Here is a 19,625-nt window from a genome sequence, read left to right as displayed (position 1 = left end):
CGGACGCTGGCATCGCCCTGCAGGTTCGCGTGTGTTTGCTCACCACAGTGTAATATGTTTTTACAAGCGCTTACACGGCTTCATTTGTTTGTTAGTCGACAAAGAGGACTTCGTTTTAAATTATTAAGGCTAGACTTAGGAAATTATGAAGCTTCTCGTGCGCTAAAAGAACCGCTCGCGTGTGAGCAGAGTAAACTGAATGACGTGACGTCACGGTGACGCATCGGCGCCGAGGCTTCAGAGTCGCATTGAGTCGCTCCCTAGCTTAATTTGGGCTTGACTTACTACAGTAATAGCTTACCTCACCACAAATAAGACGTTTGAACCAGTTTACAGTCAGTAGTGTCCGCTCCTATGCTTAGCCAAACAAGTACCAAGGTAATTAGGAAAAAAAATTACCAATCACAAGCGAGTTGGTTAACCAACACAGAGGTTATGTAATGTCTTTTTCACCAAACGTGCTGTATCTAGAGGCATCTCTCTCTAAGCTCTTCCCCAGCAAAGACTGAGCGGGAAGATAAAGGAGGAAAAGAGTATAAACACAGCTTTTTCACAGCTGCAGGATCGACCTTCGCGGCATTCATCGCGAATACGTCGCCCAAAGAAGAGGAAGGCCGCAGGCGGGCTCACCTTGGCGATATTTCTGAGGTGCCGACGCGGAGAGATCTGAACCGCAGGAGGGTCGAGCTCCTGGAACGAGGTGCGGGCCCACGCGCTAGAGCGGGCCTCGAGCTTCTTCTGCTTCTTCGCTGCCTCTTCACGCTCAAGTGACGTGTTCGTGGCCTCCAATGGCGCAGGGCCGCAACGGTCATCTTCGTTGATGAACTAAGCAAACTGCGCGAACAACACGGGCAGCGGAAGGAAACCAAAATAAATGGTAAGCTCAACGAAGAAAGTGAGAATTAAAATGCGATAACGGCGAACACGAAAACACTCAGAGCGTTAACGTCGCAAGACGGACGCACGAAGAAGAAGAAGACGGTGATGATGTTGATGAACCTCTGCCATGGCTCGCACCCACTAAGGGGGATAGGCCAAGAGTCGCGTGGCAGAAAGTAGCTAAAGGAAACGCTGGAAAAGCGCTATCGCAAACAGGAAGAAGCGCTTACCCTGGCCTCTTATTGTTCTTAATGAGTCTACTCAATTACCGTGCCAAATCTAATGTCCTGTTTCGTGTATATTGTGTTTCTTTTGAGTTTCTTCCGCACTCCAGAATTGTTATTTTCAAGTTGATGCTTTCAAATTGGTAAATTGCTTGTGGCTTGTGCGTTTCTTTTAAGAAAAGATACATGGCTCGTCCTCCAGTGCGGGTACGCACCACGAACGCTTAGACAAAGAGCAAAAAGAAAAAGACGCTCCTCGGACCTGTATGTGGCTCCTATTACTTGGCGAGGTATTGGGTGGTATTACGCCTTTCTAGCCTTATTGGTTGATCTCCTAATTATTCTTACGCTTGCTTCATCCTAGGCTGACGTCCAAAAACTCCCGCGACAGGGGTTTTCCCCTTGAACAGCATCTATTTCGACAGACGAATTACCTCTGGATTTGCTTATCCGTAATGGCGTGAACAGCATTCCGGTGGCTCTGGTTCCTTCCAGTGGAGGCTCTATACGGCTGACCAAACCCCAGGCTATCCAGAAATCTCTCCGTGCGGCTACGTCGGTATACCATACCATAATAGAAGTGAGACAGTTTGGTCGGTGAGGTATCGGGTGCAGATCACCAGACCAGACCTGTGTCGTGGATTTTCTTAAGTGTTCATCATACGTGTCACTGCCGGTGAGGACCTCGCATGCACTAAGGGAATAGTCAGAGGTGTTGATGCTGATCTATTACCATCAGAAACGTTAAAGAGATTGTCTGGGACTGAAGTAATTGTCGTCTATTGCTGCAATCGAGTGGTAGACAACAAGAGGGTTCCAACAGAAACGGTGATTGCAACATTCGCAGGAATTTCTCGTCCATCAGACCGAAATGTGCGGCCCCTTTTGTTCAGAGTTGAACCTCCGGCACCGCGTACGCTACAGTGTCGTAATTGCTGGTGATACGGCCATAGTAGTGCAGGGTGAAAGTCAAGTCAGCGTTGTTGCACGTGTGGGGAAGACCACGATCACATTGATTGTAGTGCCCGAGAAGACCGATGCTGCCTCTGTGGTGGAATTTACCCAGCCTATTATAATACCTGCTTTGTTAGGGCTAAAAAATTGCAGGTGGTAGACATAATTAAGAGACTGGGGGTGTTGCTCTAGGAAGGAGTCGATAAGCATTGTGAAAGAAAGAGCGCTTGGTTGTGCGGGCGTTCCTGGTAGACAACGCTTACTTTGGACTTATCGCTAACAGCAACTATAGAGGTCGCTGTGCAAAACGCAGTTACAAAAGCTATAGAACGGCTGGCAATGAGCCTTGGGGAATGTTTATCGCAAGCCATCTCAATTCACTTATTTCATTTTATGCAAGCTACCTGTCCAAGTCCTGCAACGACCAAAATAGCTGATCCTAAGTCACAAACTAGTGATAGAAGTTCAGGTGCCCATCCTTCTAACGAGGGTGTAGAACCTTCGACTTCGTCTTCCGTGGGGCCTGGTAATGGTAATCTGGTTAACACTGATTTAGAAATCACAGATGTGAAACAAAACGTTCGAGCGTATAAAAGAAGAATGTCCATCAATGAATGATTCTTCCTCCGATCCTCACTCGAAAGCTAAGAAAGTGAGCCCAGTGCTATACCTAAAGAAAACAAGCATTCTACAGAAGGCAGTTTCGGCTGCGGCACTTGCTGAACCGTAGGGTCGCTCAAAGTGATTCAGTGGTACTGTCGCGCTTTATGTTCTGCTTCAGTAGATTTATCTTGTCTAACTACTCAACTTAACCCTGATTTAATTCGTTTACAAGAAACTTGGTTAGGTTTTTCAAAACATTTTCAAATATTATTTTACAGATCATTTCGTCTAGACCGTCCTACTAGGGGTGGCGGATTAATTACGTTTATTTCGTCTCAAATTTGCCACAAGGCCAAAATTTCACTTTAACTTACTACTCCTGAGAGTGAAGTACTAGCGATACAGCTGAGCCTCCCTGGATTTCGCCCCTTTACCATGATAAGTGCATATATTTCTTTTGGTGTACAGGACACACGCACAGTGGAAAGGGTTCCTGAGTTCTTGTGGACGGGACATCCTACTGTCAGGTGACTTCAGTTCCCACCATGTATGATGGGGATTAAAAAGAGATTTGTGGGCCACGAGATTATGCAACTGGTCTTTGGACAACAGGCTAACGTGTGTAAAGAATATGGACCTATCGATCTATTGCGTTTATGCGGGGTCGATCTTACTCTGCAATAAATCTTACATTCTGTGGCCCGAGTTTCTCCATATCTGCTTCATTGATTGTTGAGCATGCAGCAAACAGTGATCACCTTCCAGTAGTTTTTTGAAGTAGGACGCCCTGTAACACTTATGAATGATCAGGTACGAACTTTCATTAATTCAATATTTTTAGAAAATGAAATGCTGCTTCATCTGTGTCTGACGCGTGAACTGACCAAAAAATCACGATTATATGTTCCGCTTTAGAAAATTCTCGCAAAAGTCCGAATTTGAGATTCGTCTAAATACGAGAAACTCATACTACGCTTGGTGGAATGAAGATTGGGCTTGTGATTACAGAAAGCGAAAAGGCGCTTGGAAAAAATTATTACATAAGCAGAGTCCAAAAACTGGAGCGATTATAAATTTTTTTCGAGCCATCCCTAAACATACAGCTTCAAAAGCCAAAGACGAATATGACTGCAGGAATTTCGACTACCTATCTCAGAATAAAAATAAACGTGCGCTGTTCATTTCTCTCCCCAGTAAGGAAAACCTTCCGCGTCCAATTATATTGACTCTGCAGTCTTACGTACTAATGAAATGAACCAATCACTAGAAGAAATCGCGAAGGGAATAGAAATGAGATTTCCTCAAGTTTCGCCAAGTTGTTCGCCAAAAAAGGGCATCAGATGACCTAGAAATTACCATGTTAGCATTGGCTGAAGTCGTGCAGCGGCTGCCAGATTGAGCTCCCAGCGAAGGTGAGGTAACCTCTCCCATGATTACAATTTTGTTTCAGAAAGCTCCTGATGACTTATATCTAATATAGATCACTCATATCTTCATGGATTCTGTCTGCATGGAAAACTATTAAAATAATTCCAGTTCTTGAAAAACATGGGCAAGGATATACACTAGATATTAGTAGACCAATCGCGATAACTTAAAATTTGGTGAAATTAATTAGGCGAATGCTATATGCCCATATGCTTAAATTTGTAGAGACCAAAGACTTGCTTAATCCGTGTCAGAGTGGATTCCGACCATCGTGTTCAATCCGTCATACTCACGTGGACTTAGAAAGTAAAATAAAATTAGCACGGCGCCAAAGAGAGATGGGTGCTATTGTAACACTAGACATCTCCGAAGCCTACGATAGTATAGAATACGTATCTTTATTGGATATATTCCAAAATCTGGAGTTTTAAAATTATCTTGCAAACTGAATATGTGAATTTTTAAATGGGAGGAATTTCTACTGCTATCTAAGGAGGTTTTCTTCCAGCCTATAAAATCAATCACGAGGTGTTCCTCAAGGAGCTCTCACTTCTCCATTATTATTTAACGTTCTGTTGAGTTCCCTTGCTCGGTATCCAGACGTACAAATATATGTCTAGGTAGACAATATTGCTCTGCATGCATCAGACAGTAATACTCACTCCCTATAATACCGACTAGAGAACTATCTCTACGCCTCCGAAAGCTGGTCAAAACAAGATTCGCCTTTCACTTAAGGTGAGAAAGTGCTCGACATCGGTTTTTCCTCTTAATGATCCCGTTAACATATTACTATCCTACCGTCTTAGAATATACCTCAAGTGGAGTCGGTGAAAAACTTAGGTGTAGTCTATGACGGCTCCCTCAGTCAGTTTCCCACTACATTATATTATAGTGAGAAACTCTATGCCCTCAGTTGGCTCGGCAATATTCACCACATAGTTAAAAAAGGAGTGAGAGCAGTTGGCATGCTATGTGAGCTACGCAGGAATCGGTCGGGGATGCGGAGACACCCACTACTAATAAGATATAAAATATATGTCGGGCCCATTTTAGAATTTCGATGTATGCTATTTTCTAGTGCGATGGTGCGTGCTATTTTTTTGAGCTATTTTCTAGTGTCAGCTTTTAAATTACGCCCCCTTGTTCTGATTGAGCGGGAAGCCCTGCGATTGTGCGGCGGATTACTGAAATTTGTGGCTCACAACGTATTCCATCAAGAAGTCAAGTTGCCCTCAGTATTGTGCAGATTTCGTTTGCTGGTAGTGTAAACAATCTTAAATATGTACGAATCCCCTATTAGAAGACTGGAAAACATATTCATGTCCCAGCCTGCATTATTCTTCGGAGTACACTGGTCCGGGTTTCATACACCACAGGAGGTCTTTGTACAAATATTGAATAACCCTTTAAATGTACGCACTTGGGCGGTGCCACCTATTTGTGATGTGCGAGAGAGTAAAAATCATTTATGATGACATCTGCGCAAACAATGCAATACTTCTCTCCCATAATATATTTAATGGACTATTACAGGATCATTTCTTGCGGTTAGGTATAAATACGGTCACTAGAGAGGTTTAGCTTGTCCGGTATTCGGGTAACCGCAGGTGGACGGAGCGTTGGAGCGGATGCGTAAACGGGAGCGTCCTGCATGGTGCCGCCACCTGGGGGCGCAGAGCTTAAACAGAAAAAAAAAACAGCTAATATTGCAGTGACCAAGTCTATATTACTTTGCTGCGTGTGTAAATTCTTGGCAGCAACAAGATTACGCCAGTGCCGAAAATTTACAACAGTAGCGAAGTAGAATACGCTTGGTTAATGCAATATTACCTATTTTTATCTATTTGAGCTTTGCGCCACCAGGTGGCTGCACCATGCAGACCGCTCAAGTATACACCTCCGACCCAACCCTCCCGTCCGCCTGCGTTTACGCGAATACCCGACAAGCTAAACCTCTGTTGCAACGGACGCCTCACAGTGTGGAGAAAAACCTGGAACTAGCATTGTCGTCCTGCTCTAGATTGGTCACATTCAATTAGGATTACGGACTACTTATCCGTATATCTGGCTGAATTTCTAGCTGTAATATTAGCCTTACGTAAACTAAATTCATCAATAGCGACGGTAGTCATAATAATGGATTCTTTATCTTCATGTACACCGCTCACAACAAATAGCGGTAGTAATTTTTTAAATACACTTCATTTTCTATTGCCTGTCGACATTATTAATTAGGTTACTTTGTGTGCCCCGCCATAGGGGATCACACATGAACGAAGTGGCTGACAGTCTTGCGAGAGCGGCCCTCAATGACCCTGTGCTATCATTACTTCCCGCATCAGCTTATCTAAATACTACTAGATTCAGAAGATATGCATTCGATCAAGAGTTTCTGAACCCAGCGATAGCAAATTTTTTAGAATATCTAAACCTCCTGCACCATTGCCACAAAAATTATTTTCAGACCAGTAAAACTGAATTAATTTTTACCCTGTTATGCTGCCGAAGACATGTATTAAACGTTTCTTGTTACACGTCTGGTCTTGCATCCTCGCCTCTGTGCCTATTTTCTGCAGGAGAGGAGACGATAGATCATCTTTCTCTTATCTGCCGCCGTTTTTCTTCTTAACGAACAACATTTCAGGACTAACGTTCAAGTAACTTGGTTTAAATTTTGCCCTTTTAAATATCTTTTCTCTACGAGCCCCCTCTCTTGAAAACTAACACAGGGATGTCTGCTCATCCGTGGAGGAATTTATAGTTGCTTCAAGACGATTCTCTTAAGCTGATGTGTGCGGACGTAAGGTTGTAATCTCTGTTTTCATGGAAGAAGATTTTGTTGACAACTGTAGCTTCTTTCCAAGAGACGAGGGCCGCCAAGAAGGTTCTGATGTCTGTTCTTGAGTCCGAGTAAATGACAGAGGCTCGTTTGCAGCTTCGAAGGGCCACCGCGATGGCCATTTCTTCTGCTTCATGAGTGAAGTTGGTAACTACCGTGGCTGCGTTGGCGAACGAGCCATGAGTGTCCACCATGGAGACGGCGTAGGCACCTCGATTCCAATATCTGGCCGCGTCAACGAAGATGACTTGCGTTTCGCTACGTTTGATGCTGTCGACGATTGCCTTGGCTCTCGCTTTTCTCCGCCCTTCGTTGTGGGTCGGGTGTATGTTTCTTGGGATTGGATCAACTATTATTGCCCTCTTCGCGTCTCACTCACAAGGGCGGGCACCGAAATTTTACTAGAAGCAGGCATACAGCCCTTCTTCATGCCACCAGAGAAGAAAGCTTCTGCATGGAACACATACACGTGGCAAATGCTTGCCTCAATTCCTGCAATGGGCTCATTCCGGACGGCCGTGCCACTACGTTTTAGCAGATCACATTTCACTTTTCACATTTCACTGTCTTCTATGTCTGCACTTTTTCTGCTGTGTCGATCTGTTCATTTCGTTCATTGTAAAGTTCAGCTTCGAAAGGCAGGCACACTGTTTCAATTCTTTACTGCAATGAAACGATCAGAACTGCTGCTACGTTCGATCGAAACCGCTTGCTTCGATTAGTTAATTACCGTTCGTGCTGTTCAGATCACAAACTTTGCCACGATGTTGAATTTCTTCCGTTAAAGGATGTGACCGTTCTCTCATATAATCGGTACTGCAAAGATTGGTACTTCAACTACGGTGAAATGACTACACTAAGGACCGTAGTCAGCGGATGCAGCTAAAAATACTCCACGCTCCGTTGTTCGCTCGATTCCATAACGCTTCGGAAATAGTTTGACTTTAAGTGACTGACAACCAATGTTTACGGTACCCATATTTTAGTGCAACGATAACCTTACCGATCAGAGAGTCGAACCATGCAGTACTAGCGTGGAAAACGCCGCGGAACATTTTTTACGAGAATTTTTCAATCTCTAGTGAGGATGTAGTTGTTCACTAGAAGCATGCTGGATAATCTGATACATGAGCGTGATGGCGATTACACGCCTGCATTGGCGAGAGGCAGACAAGTGCAGACGTAGCTGTTAGAAAGTATTATAATAGCCTCAGCATTTCTATGTCGGCTCGCACGGAAACGTCGTCTGTCCATCTGTCACATAGCGCGTGATGAGTGACGCTTTCGCTGCATAAGGGAATGATATATTAGTAAATATATACTAAACAATCAGAAAGAAATCAGATGGCTGTAAATGTAACCTATTAGTTGATAAGCGTGGGAAGAAATGAGTAGGGATTATGTGGGTCTGACCGGGATTTATAATGGTTCGACGCCGATGGATAAGGTCATAAAGAGCAAAAAGGCAGGCGCAATGTTAATAAGGTTGATGAGGTCCGATAAAAGTTGACAGAGGTCGGACCAATTCCGATAAGCGTGATAAGGGCCGATAAGGGTTGATAAGGGTCGGATGATGTCCGATAATATTGACAGGACAGAAAGGTTTGATAAGGGTCTGATGGATTTCGATAATGTTGATTAGGACCGATAAAGCTTGATAAGGGTCTGACTGAGCCCGATAAGGTTGATAACGAGCAATAACAGAGGATAAAGTCGGATGATTTCTGATAAGATTGATAAGTACAGATGAGGGCTGATAGAGGTCATATTGATTTCGATAAGGTTGCTAATGGCCGATAAGGGTCGATAAGCTTGATAACGACAGATACAGGTTGATAAGGGTCGATAAGGGTTATATTACGTCCGATCAGGTTGATAACGACTGATAAGAGTAAATAAGGACATATACTGGTCAGATCAAAACCAAAGACCTGTATCAAGAGCCCAAACACGTTTCAAATCCAATAAAGCATGCATTTAATGAACCGTCTGCTGCAACATGGTCGCGTCGTGTGCGCGGAGATCAGCAAGTGGTACCACCCTTACGTATACTTAGACAATTCCAGCGGAGTTTCCGCGAACTTTATCAGGGCTATGTTACGGCGATTCATGTTTTAGAAGCGTTATATTATTTCTGCAATAATAGCCGCGTGCTTTCATGGTTACCTGTTGAGCAGCTCAATAACAAGTCAACGTTGTTTTTTAGCCAAGCCAAGTCCTCTAAAACAGAACGACACTTTTGCGAATGATACACAGTTCAGCGTGCTGCCGTAGAGACGCGTGCGCTTTTGATCTCCGAGGTATGCCGCCTATCGAAGACCTTAGCAAGCTGGAACAAAGAATTTTAACCGGCCTGTGCGCTCGGAAGTTCGCGTGCGCACAACAGCAATCATGTGCGCCGCCATGCAATGGGGGACGCTAGCGCCACTCGTTAGCATGGCTTCTTAACTTCGTAATACACATAAAGCGCAAAATCCTAATCATAAGCAAAGTGCAATTTAAAGCAATAAATTTGCAGCACTTTATAACAGCTGACTTATTTACAGTAATTTTACGTACTTCATCCGAAGAATCGAGGCTTCACCGCCAGTCCGCGCCGCCTACTTTCATTGCCAATTGAACATTGCAAATCATACTTAGATCCCAAATAGCGTGCCCAATTTTATCGCTATAAATCATGGTCATTGGATTTTCATCAACGTCCAGCAACAAATTCTGGACAGTTCGCGGTGCCCATAAGGTGGCGTCGTTTAGTCACATAGGCCAATCAGTGTTTGTTTTCTAGTGCATTGACACTCCACAAGTGCGCCAAAACATGCGATATTGCCTGTTGTTCACAACGGTTTTGTATTTGAGCTGCAGAAGGCATAAATTATCCTTCAAATATTATTTTAAGAAAGAACAACGTTCGCCCAAGCACATCACTTACGTTTATTCTCTCAAATGACGACTAACGTTTATTAAGAAAGATGACAAACGTCTATGGTTCTTCGTCCTTGTGACGTGGTTATGTCAGTGTGCAACAAAGGACCGCTTTCATATTAGTGAAACTTGATCTGCATCAAACTTACCTAACGTGGTCGTAGTAGCAATTCACGATGCGCACAGCGCGACAGCGCACAAAGTGCGAAAAGGCGCGACGGAGACAGCGCTTGTCTCCGAAATAATGTTTGCTTCAAAAAGAAAAAAGGAAATGCACAAACGGTGTTTGTGCCTTTGCGTCCTTTATCTGCTGTCGCACTATACACATCACCATTGATTACCAACTAACCCGGTCCCATGCCTTGTGCATTGCTAATCGTGACTTAGTGTAGCAAGATCAAGCGTGCTTGAAAGTAAAAGTATACAATGAGGTCGACGCCATCAGCGATGGCATGCTGAGTGAGCTGGTTATCGCTAAATTACTAGAGATAAGCAGAACAGTGCTTCGTCTGTGCTCGGAAACGAGACCTCCCGGAAATATTCAAGCTATGATGGTCTCACTGCCATCGCGAGATAGCTCCCTTGACCACCTCGAGCAAAATGGTGTAGCCTAAAACTATTAAGCTGTCTTTTAGTCTGTTATTAAGATCCATTTTTGTTGAGCTAGATGTGACAAAGAACTCAGTCGCCGTATGTGTACTGTCTGTATTTCTCAATCTCTGTCATTCATTCCTGCTTAGGATACTTGTAGCCACCAATGCGGCCAACGTACTTGGTAACTGAAGTGGGCCGTGCATATAGTTTCTTTTTGCATGTTACATGTCAGACAACTTAAGCGCGCACTTCAAACGTAGAAATAACACTTTCTAGCAAGTATCATCATTACAGGAGAAGAGTTGTAATTGGGGAAATTATGCTCAGTTTCTTGGGTCACTGCAAAGCACAACCGTATATCAGTCCCCGATAAAACGTGAAAGTAACAAGGTGCAAATGCCAGTCAAGATGATTGCTTCTCTATAGCGCTGGCCTTTCTTTCGAGGGGACTTCTGCGCGATTTTCTTCTTTCAATGGGGGAGAGCGATGCCTGCAGCGCCAGTTTACGCTCCTCAGGGGTCATGACATCCGAAGAAATAAGCTGCTTCTCAATGAACACTTCTGGAAGCCACTGAACAGCTAAGATGCTAAGCAGGCTCGTGAAAGCATAGAAAACGTCGAACACGAAACCCGGGCGAACCGCATGAACATTTGTGAGAAAGGCTCCAAAAAGCGACCCAAAGCCATCGAGCACAATCGACAGGCTAACGCCGGTGGCCCTGATTTTCGTCGGAAAAATATCTCCCACGTAGCACATGACCACGCTCATTGACGCAGATGTCACAATCTTCATCGTCACCTCCACGTAAGCAGCCATGGTGTCATAGCCGCCATACCCGACAGCTGCTCTCGCGACGATGCCGGCACTGATAGCACCGAGCAAGCCAGAGAGGGTGTCGCGTGGGCCGTATCTGTTCATTGTCCAAGTTATGACCGTGTAACATGTCGCCGACAGCACGACGTGCACACCCAGCCAGTAGGGACTGGACAGTCTGGCCGTGGCCATGAGGCCGTAGAAGACGCCGGTTAAGGTGAACCTCGAAAAGAAGGTAGCCACGGCGCGGCGACGCATTTTCACGGCCTCGACGATGCTTGCCGTCGGAGAAACCGGCGTGAACGCTTCGCGACCCCGGAGCAGCTTCCTCGCCTGGGCGCGCAGTGCATGGCTGCCCGCTCTGGCTTTCTCCTCGTTCACGCGGTTAAGCTTGGCGGCGGCCAGTGCAATTACCTCGGCGTCGTGCACCCTCCCCGTGGTGAGAAGCCACGTGGGCGACTCGTCCAGCGCAAAGCACCACACCACGTAGACGGCCACGTGGCCGATGAAGATGGCGTGCGCGAGGTGCCAGCTGGCTTCTTGCTGCGATAGGAGGTCCACGAATGGCGGCACCAGCGTAGCGCCCACTGCCGTGTGGAGCAGCGTGTAGAGCCAGCGCTTGGCCTTGCCGGTCACCTCGTACACGAGGACGAAAGTGACCAGGTAGGTGGCGCTGCACGCCGTGAGCAGGAGTAGTCGGCTGATAAGAAAGAAGGCGTAATTGTCGGCGATGCCGCTGCCGACGCTCGAGATGAGCACCATAACGCCGCAGGCGCGAGTCACGGGCATGCGGCCTACGCGGTCGGCCGAGAACCCTGCTAGGGGGGACAGCACTGCGTAGGCCAAGGACGGCAGGAGAGCCGAGATGGTGTAGAGAGACCTGCGGCCGCACACGAGGTCAAATCGGCTCACAATGCTGTCTCTCCAGTCCTTGATGTCGTAACTCCACATGTGACACGTCTCTACAGTCCTGTTTTCGGGAGCAATTTCCTGCGACACACAAAACGAACGGTGACGTTAGTTGTCACTGACAGCACACATAGCACGATTTCCTAGAAACATGCACCCAGAACACTGCACCTGCCACGTTTCTACTTTCCGTATTCTTCCAATATTAGCCCGAGAGAAAGACACGTAAGTCGGCGCCATTGATCACCTGCATCCGTATTGAAAAAAAAAAAGCTTTAACAAGAGATTTTTTCCTGAGAAAAAATTCCGGTCATTTCTGACACTGGGCATGTTAAGAAAGGTGATTCGTCCAATGAAAAAGAGCCCTTACGAAAACGAAGCGTTCTCATTTCGGCCTCTGTACGTTGAAGTTTCTACTAGTGCAAGCATGTTCGCCGACGTGCGATAAGTGCAGTGTCGGAGTTCCTACGACCGATGGGCTTCGACAAGTGGTTCTACCGAATGCGGCGCAGATGTACGTACAGCGCGTAAATGTATGGAATGTGCATAATGCACCAAGGTGCGTAAGGTTGGACTTTGTGTAAGCAGATCACTACACTATTGCATGGAGAGCTGCCCCCTTCTTTTCTCTTGCATCTCCGACTTTCCTCTTTCCGGTAAAAGAGAGATACAAACTCCACATTCTTTTGACGCTAAGCATTGTGAATGCTGATCCGGACAAAATACAAATTTATGTCGGTCGATTCTCTTCCTTTCGTATCGTTCAGCGTTCATGTTAGTCTGATCCCGATGACAACGGAGCCAAAGTGCCGCTATAAACACTAATGAAGCGCGGAAATGAATGGCATTTAAATGGAATCGTTAAGTTATCGCGGTTCTCATTTCAATTTATTAAACTAAGTACATACATGAAGAAGTCTATGGCAAGTACCGCTCCTAACTGGGCCACTGAACGCAGCGCCAAATTGTCACGCTTTCGACCAGGCGTCGAGAACCTATACTCAGTTTAAGACATCACTGTGGAAGCTATGCAAGTAGATCAGTACGAAAATCTATCACTCTGCGTGGTCCTTCCATGCTTCGCTGCACGCCGACAGCGTTTGTTCGCGCCAGCACGCACTTGAGGCTGCCGTAATGGGCTGCTAATAAAAAAGCCGAAAAGGAACGTAACGAAAAACAAATTAAAACAACAATATTAAAACATTTGTCATTTCATACTTAAGTCCATATAAAGGACAGTTTCGCACAATGGCCACCAAGAACATCGAACTATTTCTAAGTATGGACGCAACCACTGCAGAAAGTCATTCTAGCCTCCACAGCGTTGCCCCTGATGTTGTAAACGGAGTTTTAAGAGTAACGATGTTTGCGCCAATATGTTCAATTCCGCGCGCGACCGCCGCACGGCTGTACTCAGCGCAGATTTTATTTTTTAAAGCGAAAGCTTTACTGGCCGCGAACTTGCGATTTCGCCGTGACGGTGCTTCGAAGAGGTACATGACGTCACAACGCGTGCCTCGCCTCGGATATTTCTCTCTCTGTCTCTCGCTCCCTAGTCACTAGTGCGCATGCGCCACTAGTAGCACCGAGCCAAAGGTGTTCCGTCGCTGCGCAGCGCCGCGCCTTTCCGTCGCAGCCATTTGGTATGACCTCACACCACGCTCCACGTCGTTGCGATCGCCTCCGCTTACTTCGCCATCTGCGTCGCATGCCTGATAACACGTCAGAGGATTGAAAAGGAGAGCTCGCGTGCGCCACAACCATAGTTGAGGCGGCAGTATGGACGGCGACAATTGTGATAAGCAGGAGGAGGCGTGGAATCGACATCGAAGCGAGATAAAGAGGAAGCGAATCGCCCAGGAAACAGACGAACAGCGCGCGGAACGAATTGCTAAACGCCGCCACATAGCTAGACAACCAGACTAACCTCGACTTGCAATCAAGAATAACCAAGGCTAACCATGCTATGCCTTAAGTTTCGCTACGTATATCCTGGCATAGCCGAGCTAAGCCACTGCCAATGTTTGTTATTGTTCTCTAGGCATTCCACTTGGGTGGGCACACATCTCACGGCTGCTGTCGCCCGCGTTTTAGTGATCATTTTCTTTAATACGAAGCATACCAAGGAGTCTAGAAATTGGTTTATATGTATCTTGCTCCGGTTGGCACTTTACGATTTCTTAGTGGACACATGGGACCTTTGCTGTATCATTAAGTCAGTGTTAGGGAGCGTATCCCCGTTTGCGCTTCAACACTTCGTTGCACTGTCAGCAGCATAGGCAGTTATTTCCTGTGCTTCAGGTATGTATACTGACATGTTTGTTACAACTCTACCAGCGTTGTGCTGTTTTCCTGTGGCGCGAAGCATGCGTTCGCGGTTACAATGCAATGACTGAGAAGAAGAAGGCGCTCCCTTGTAGCGGCAGTGTTATGGTTTCACGAACACGTGCACCTGCTTTTGCTCGTCTCACAATTAATTTTCTTCGCCGGCATGAGAACTTTTTTGCTCTCTGTGTCTCCTGACGCGCGTGTTTCAAGGACGCTCGAGTTATAAACGCTAACAAACTTTTTCCTCATTACGGTTAGCATTTTATACCCTGACCGAACAAATGAAATATCATGTTCAATAATACGGCCCATCGTGCCCAATGCATCAAACAGCGTCTCAGTGACGGAGCTCAGCTGACAGCTGCATGCAGTGCTCAGAACTTAAATCGTCTAGGCAGAGCTAGACGTAGCACTACCGCCATAGCCAATATGTCGTGCTTCTGAATTCCTACCAACGAATATAACGCATACCACGTGTCTTAACACTGACAGTGTAACATGCCGACTGTAGAAGCCGAATCATTTGTAAAAATACTGAATGACCCGGCATTCTATGTCTTTCTGTGTGCTTGAGCCATTTCATTCCGAACCTGTAACCTAGCAGCTTCTTTTTTTTTTATTCTAGAGCTGTGCGGGTTCCGTCACGTTTCAAAGATATTGCTGCGGATCCAGTTCCGGCGGAAATGCAGGTTCGAGTTCCGAATTGCCTGATTTTATAAAGGTTCAAGTGGTTGCTTTAATATTTGCAAATAGAATAATAACTAGTAAAACAGATAATTAGATTTGATGAGGCACTGTTAGAAATAAGGTTGTACCATAGAAACATATCATTTTCAAGGCCCTGGTGGTCTCAGGGAAGATTTCGGATTTTAATCGCATGGTTGGCATACAGTCCATTGAGCCGTCACGTCTGTAGCTGACAGACAGACAGACAGACAAGACAAGACAAGACAAGACAAACAGACAGACACAGACAGACAGACAGACACAGACAGACACAGACAGACACAGACAGACAGACAGACAGACAGACCGACAGACCGACCGACCGACCGACCGACCGACCTAGGTGGGGACAGGTGGTGTCGTGCCGTCAAGGAAAGCCTATGCGAACTTAATGGCTAAGGCAGTTCTAATACCGATCGCCTATATTCATTTTAATTAGCTCTATTTGTAGGATATTAGTCTCTGACTTGAGACTTAAAAATTATTGCTTTTAGACCTCTGTGTTTGTTTTGTCTTAGACAGAAGGCAATTACGCTTCATAAAATGTGTCCTAGCAAGTCCCTGACATCAGATTGATTCAGCTCTGTTGTACTAGCTTCAACCAGGCGATATCGGCCATCGCTGTAAAGCGCAAGTGAATGGTAATAATTGACTAATGGACTCTGGTTATGTATAATTAGTCCTGCAACACTTCAGACCCACAGATCATTTCATTCAATTTACAACTGCACTCTTCCGTCATTGCATGCGATATTTAAAAGACCTTGTTTTGCTCGTGCAACGTACTGAACACTCGACGCACAGTGCTTAGCCGGGCTACGCCTTGCTGCTGTTTCTTTTACTGATTTATTTTAACTCTGGAAGCTAGAACCCCGCGACTATACCGCTCAAACCAGCCTTCCATGTTCATTCACCTGCCTCTATGCTGCCTGACACAAACGAGTCCACGAAGTATTGCGATGAAGAAGAACGCGACAAATGTGATCGGAAGTCCAATGTGAGCTCCTTCCTGACTTCGACAGAGAAGTGGCTGACTGGCTCTTGTGGAACGAACTTACGTGAGACACGAGCCTGGTATCGATCGTAGCTATAAGTAGCCCAAGCTAACGCTTTGCATGCCAGAAAAAAAATGAAACAATCTAAAGCATAGCGTGTGCGCATTGACAAAAGCTTCACCCGGAAGGCGCAGATAATGCTTACTGGCGTGGTCGTGACGTAGATGGTGCACCGGCTGTAGTTGCCGTCGGCCTCAACAGGGATCGACATGTTTTTCCAGGTGTCAGCGGAGAGATAAGCCAATTCGATGGGAGGCCGGCACCAGTGGTCCACGCGCCGGCCGATGACCCGCATCGCGAGAACCTGCATGAGCAACGCAGCCATACCGAAAACAGCGCATTGGATAATACGACGCTGGTAGCGTCCGTGGTCCATGATCTCGCAGACAATTTCTTCAAGCGTGGCCGATGGCATAGGGACGCCGCTGAAGCCACTCGTGGGTCCCGCTGCATCTGTCGTGGCTGCAGCGGATTCTGGTCTGCTGACGTTGACGGCGTTTGTTGTCGCAGTTTCTGGTTTCGTGGCAGACCTCGTTCTTCTGGTTGACTTCTTGGTCGTCTTGCTCGTCTGTGAGTATGACATTATGTTCAGCACAGTGTAAAAATAGTGCAAGCTCTGCAAAAGGTCTACAGAATAACCAGATACGTCGTTGATGGTCTCGATATTGATTGCAGCGGCAGTAGTGATCGACTCTCTTGAATCCGGTGGCCCTGGCGTTCTCAGGAACAGCTCTTCTTCTTTCCTCCCCATGGGCACGATCTCAGGTATGGGTTGGTTTGATGTTTCTATAAATCACGCGGCGGCGTCTCCGCTATGCTAGGTAGCAGAAACATCGGATAGAATAAAAATAGAGCAGAATTAATACAAGTTTACTTCTATCCGGAAAGAAAAGGGAAAATATGAAAAAAAAAGCATAATAAAATAAAATAATGCAATGTCATGACAACATGCCCGAGAAAAGGCATTCAAGGACAATGTTAAAAATAGAAAGCGTCCCGCCAGTACGTTGCAACGGTGCTTAAAAAAATATTTTTTCACAAATATGAGAAACGACGACTCGACAGCGAGACATCAGTCATCCGAAGTGAATATGAACGAACTATCATTGTTTCATATATTTCCTAAAATATTGGTGCAACAGTTTCATTCACCTGTCACTGCGCCCTTTATTTATCACGTTTCTGCTATCGCGCGAGATCAAGATGGCGATATGACGTCATGGGACTTCTTCAAGAGCCAGTCGTCCACGGTGCTTTCCAGCGTTCTCTGATAGGAGCGAGCTGAGACGCTACTGCAAATGCGCCAACAACTTCCGTAATGAATCCGTCAATGTTTCCTGGTATAAATAGATTTTTTTCGGCACGTCGACAAGAACATGGTCTGAAAAAAAAATGTTGCAATACTTTAACAGCGTAAGCTGTTATCGGCTCATTCCAACAGTCGTTTCGCGTGGCGATTGTGTCCGCTGCCGCCGGTGTCAGGTGTCCGTATCAGCTATCGCCGGGAATGAGAAAAAACAAACAAATAAACATGCAGTGCCCGCCGGGATCGAACCAGGGCCCACTGCGTCGGGGGTCCGCTGCCCTACCATTGAGCCACGCCATCGCAGTTTTTTTTTTGTTTATTTGATGGGACCACTATTCAACAAAAAATAAGAAAGGGCAAAGCGCTACGGAAATTTAAGGCACTGAAAACACATTCAAGTGTCAGGCAAACACGTGCAAGGGTCCAATAAAGGCATTGAGTCCGGCGCTGCTTCTTGTGCAGCATTCGCAGAACGAACGTAGGCACCAGATTCCCGAAAGAACGACCACGTGCTTCGCGGTTGTTTAGCGTGCCTGTCGCACATTCTACTGCGCCAAAGGCTATGTAGGCCAAGTACCATGAACATGTCATATGGTGGGTCACAGGAATCTTTGAACCGCAGGAAACGAATTGTCTATGGTGTGACATCTAAATCTTTCTTTAAGTGTTCTTTGGATAATGTGCCAGAACAACACGGCATCCCTAAAATCTGCAAAGCAGTGCTCAATCGTTTCAGCATGTAGACACAAGCGGCGGTTTGTCGATCACGGCATAAAAGAGCCTTTTTTTTATTTCACAGGTTCTGACAGATAGTATGGCCAAATGCAACTTAAAGAAAAAAGTCTTGATCCCTGGAGGAATGATCATCCGACGGCAACGTTTAAGTACGTCTAGGTTATGACAGTCTAAATAAGGCGCACGATACTGGGGAACGGGAAACAATGTCTCTATTAGTGCAGCGCAAATTTCTTTGCACGAGGCAATGAAAATATAATCCATACTAAACCGAACCGCAAGAGAGTGAAATCCTTCGACAAACTCCTTCAAGACGACCGAAGGAGCCCGGGTCGCCATCTGTCGGAGCTGCACCATGGTGCAGCTCTGACAGATGGCGACCGAACTATTTCTGGAAGGCCATCGATTATTTGAAATTGTAAGATCTGTCTTAGAAATGTACTATTTACATTCCCAAAGACGAATAACCGGGACACAAGTTGCCTAACAAAAGAGGTGAACTAAGTCAAGACCCTCACTCTCAAGAAGAAGAAAAAGGTTATCACGTCGCATGGCCTCAACACGTGAGCTCCATACGTAGCTAGTAAACACACGATGGAAAGCTTGCAACCTAAGCCGCTTGTCAGTGTAATACCTGCAGCACATAAATAAGTCTAGCTCCTAGGAAGACATTGCAATCTTCAAGTCGGCTAAATATGGTCTACTGCCGTATCTGCCAGTTCTTAGCCTTACGTTGTACTGCTGCAACTTCCGCTGACAAGTGTGAATTACTTTTGCGATATTGAGAGAGGGGTACACCTAAGTTTTCCTTTCGTTGAATACCTCCGACGTAGATTTTGCGTCGCACACAATAGACCAAAGCAAAACCCTGAACTCTTCTCAATGTTTACTGCAGCACCAGAAGCTGAGCGAAACTGTTGCGTTATAGCAAGGGCATGCTCAACACTTTTCTTGTCAGCACAGAAGAAGGCTATGTCGTGTGCTTAGGCAAGTACGCGGATCTCCTTGGATAACAATTCGATCCCGTGAAAAGCATGAACCTTCAGAATTCCTGCTTAAAGCGGTTCTAAGTAGAAAGCGAATAATAAAGGGGGCAAGGGACAACCTTGCTTTGCCGCTGCCATAAGGTAGAGAGATTTCTGCCATTAGCATAACATATAGCGATGCCTTTAAAAAGAAGAGACCCAATGTTCATGTGCTCTAACATAAGCAACAAGAATTACTGATTAACTATATCCAATGCCAAATCTGCCTGAACTACTGCGACCAGACCTTAACTTTATGCTACACACTGCGGCACAAACCA

General features: G+C 45.8%; 2 protein-coding genes across 2 annotated transcripts in view; both read right to left on the bottom strand.

Annotated features, from left to right (window-relative positions):
* The window catches only part of LOC126539092 (uncharacterized), a 175,331-nt gene extending 171,956 nt beyond the window's left edge, over positions 1-3,375 (bottom strand). Inside the window, exons 1-2 of the mRNA XM_050185811.2 lie at positions 3,352-3,375; positions 631-825 (exon numbers count right to left, since the gene is read on the bottom strand). Coding sequence (XP_050041768.2) covers positions 631-825; positions 3,352-3,375 — 219 coding nt within the window. The remainder of the gene's footprint in view (positions 1-630; positions 826-3,351) is intronic.
* A 6,466-nt stretch (positions 3,376-9,841) lies between these two features.
* Positions 9,842-16,861, bottom strand: LOC129386213 (organic cation transporter protein-like). The gene is made up of 2 exons (XM_055073851.1): positions 16,424-16,861; positions 9,842-12,250 (listed from the first exon to the last, which is right to left on the bottom strand). The coding sequence occupies exons 1-2, from the start codon at positions 16,859-16,861 to the stop codon at positions 10,850-10,852; spliced, it is 1,839 nt and encodes a 612-aa protein (XP_054929826.1). The 3' UTR covers positions 9,842-10,849.
* Positions 16,862-19,625: the final 2,764 nt, after the last annotated feature.

This window comes from Dermacentor andersoni, chromosome 3 (genome assembly GCF_023375885.2).
Source record: "Dermacentor andersoni chromosome 3, qqDerAnde1_hic_scaffold, whole genome shotgun sequence".
Classification (NCBI taxonomy): Eukaryota; Metazoa; Arthropoda; class Arachnida; order Ixodida; family Ixodidae; genus Dermacentor; species Dermacentor andersoni.
This window is presented reverse-complemented; position numbering and strand designations above follow the sequence as displayed.

What these genes read in the sequence shown, in the direction of transcription:
- LOC129386213 (XM_055073851.1), bottom strand. Translation starts at nt 16,861, where the DNA reads ATGTCATACTCACAGACGAGCAAGACGACCAAGAAGTCAACCAGAAGA. An exon ending in TCTACGTCACGACCACGCCA is followed by an intron (nt 12,251 to 16,423) that starts GTAAGCATTATC and finishes TGTGTGTCGCAG; the next exon opens with GAAATTGCTCCCGAAAACAG.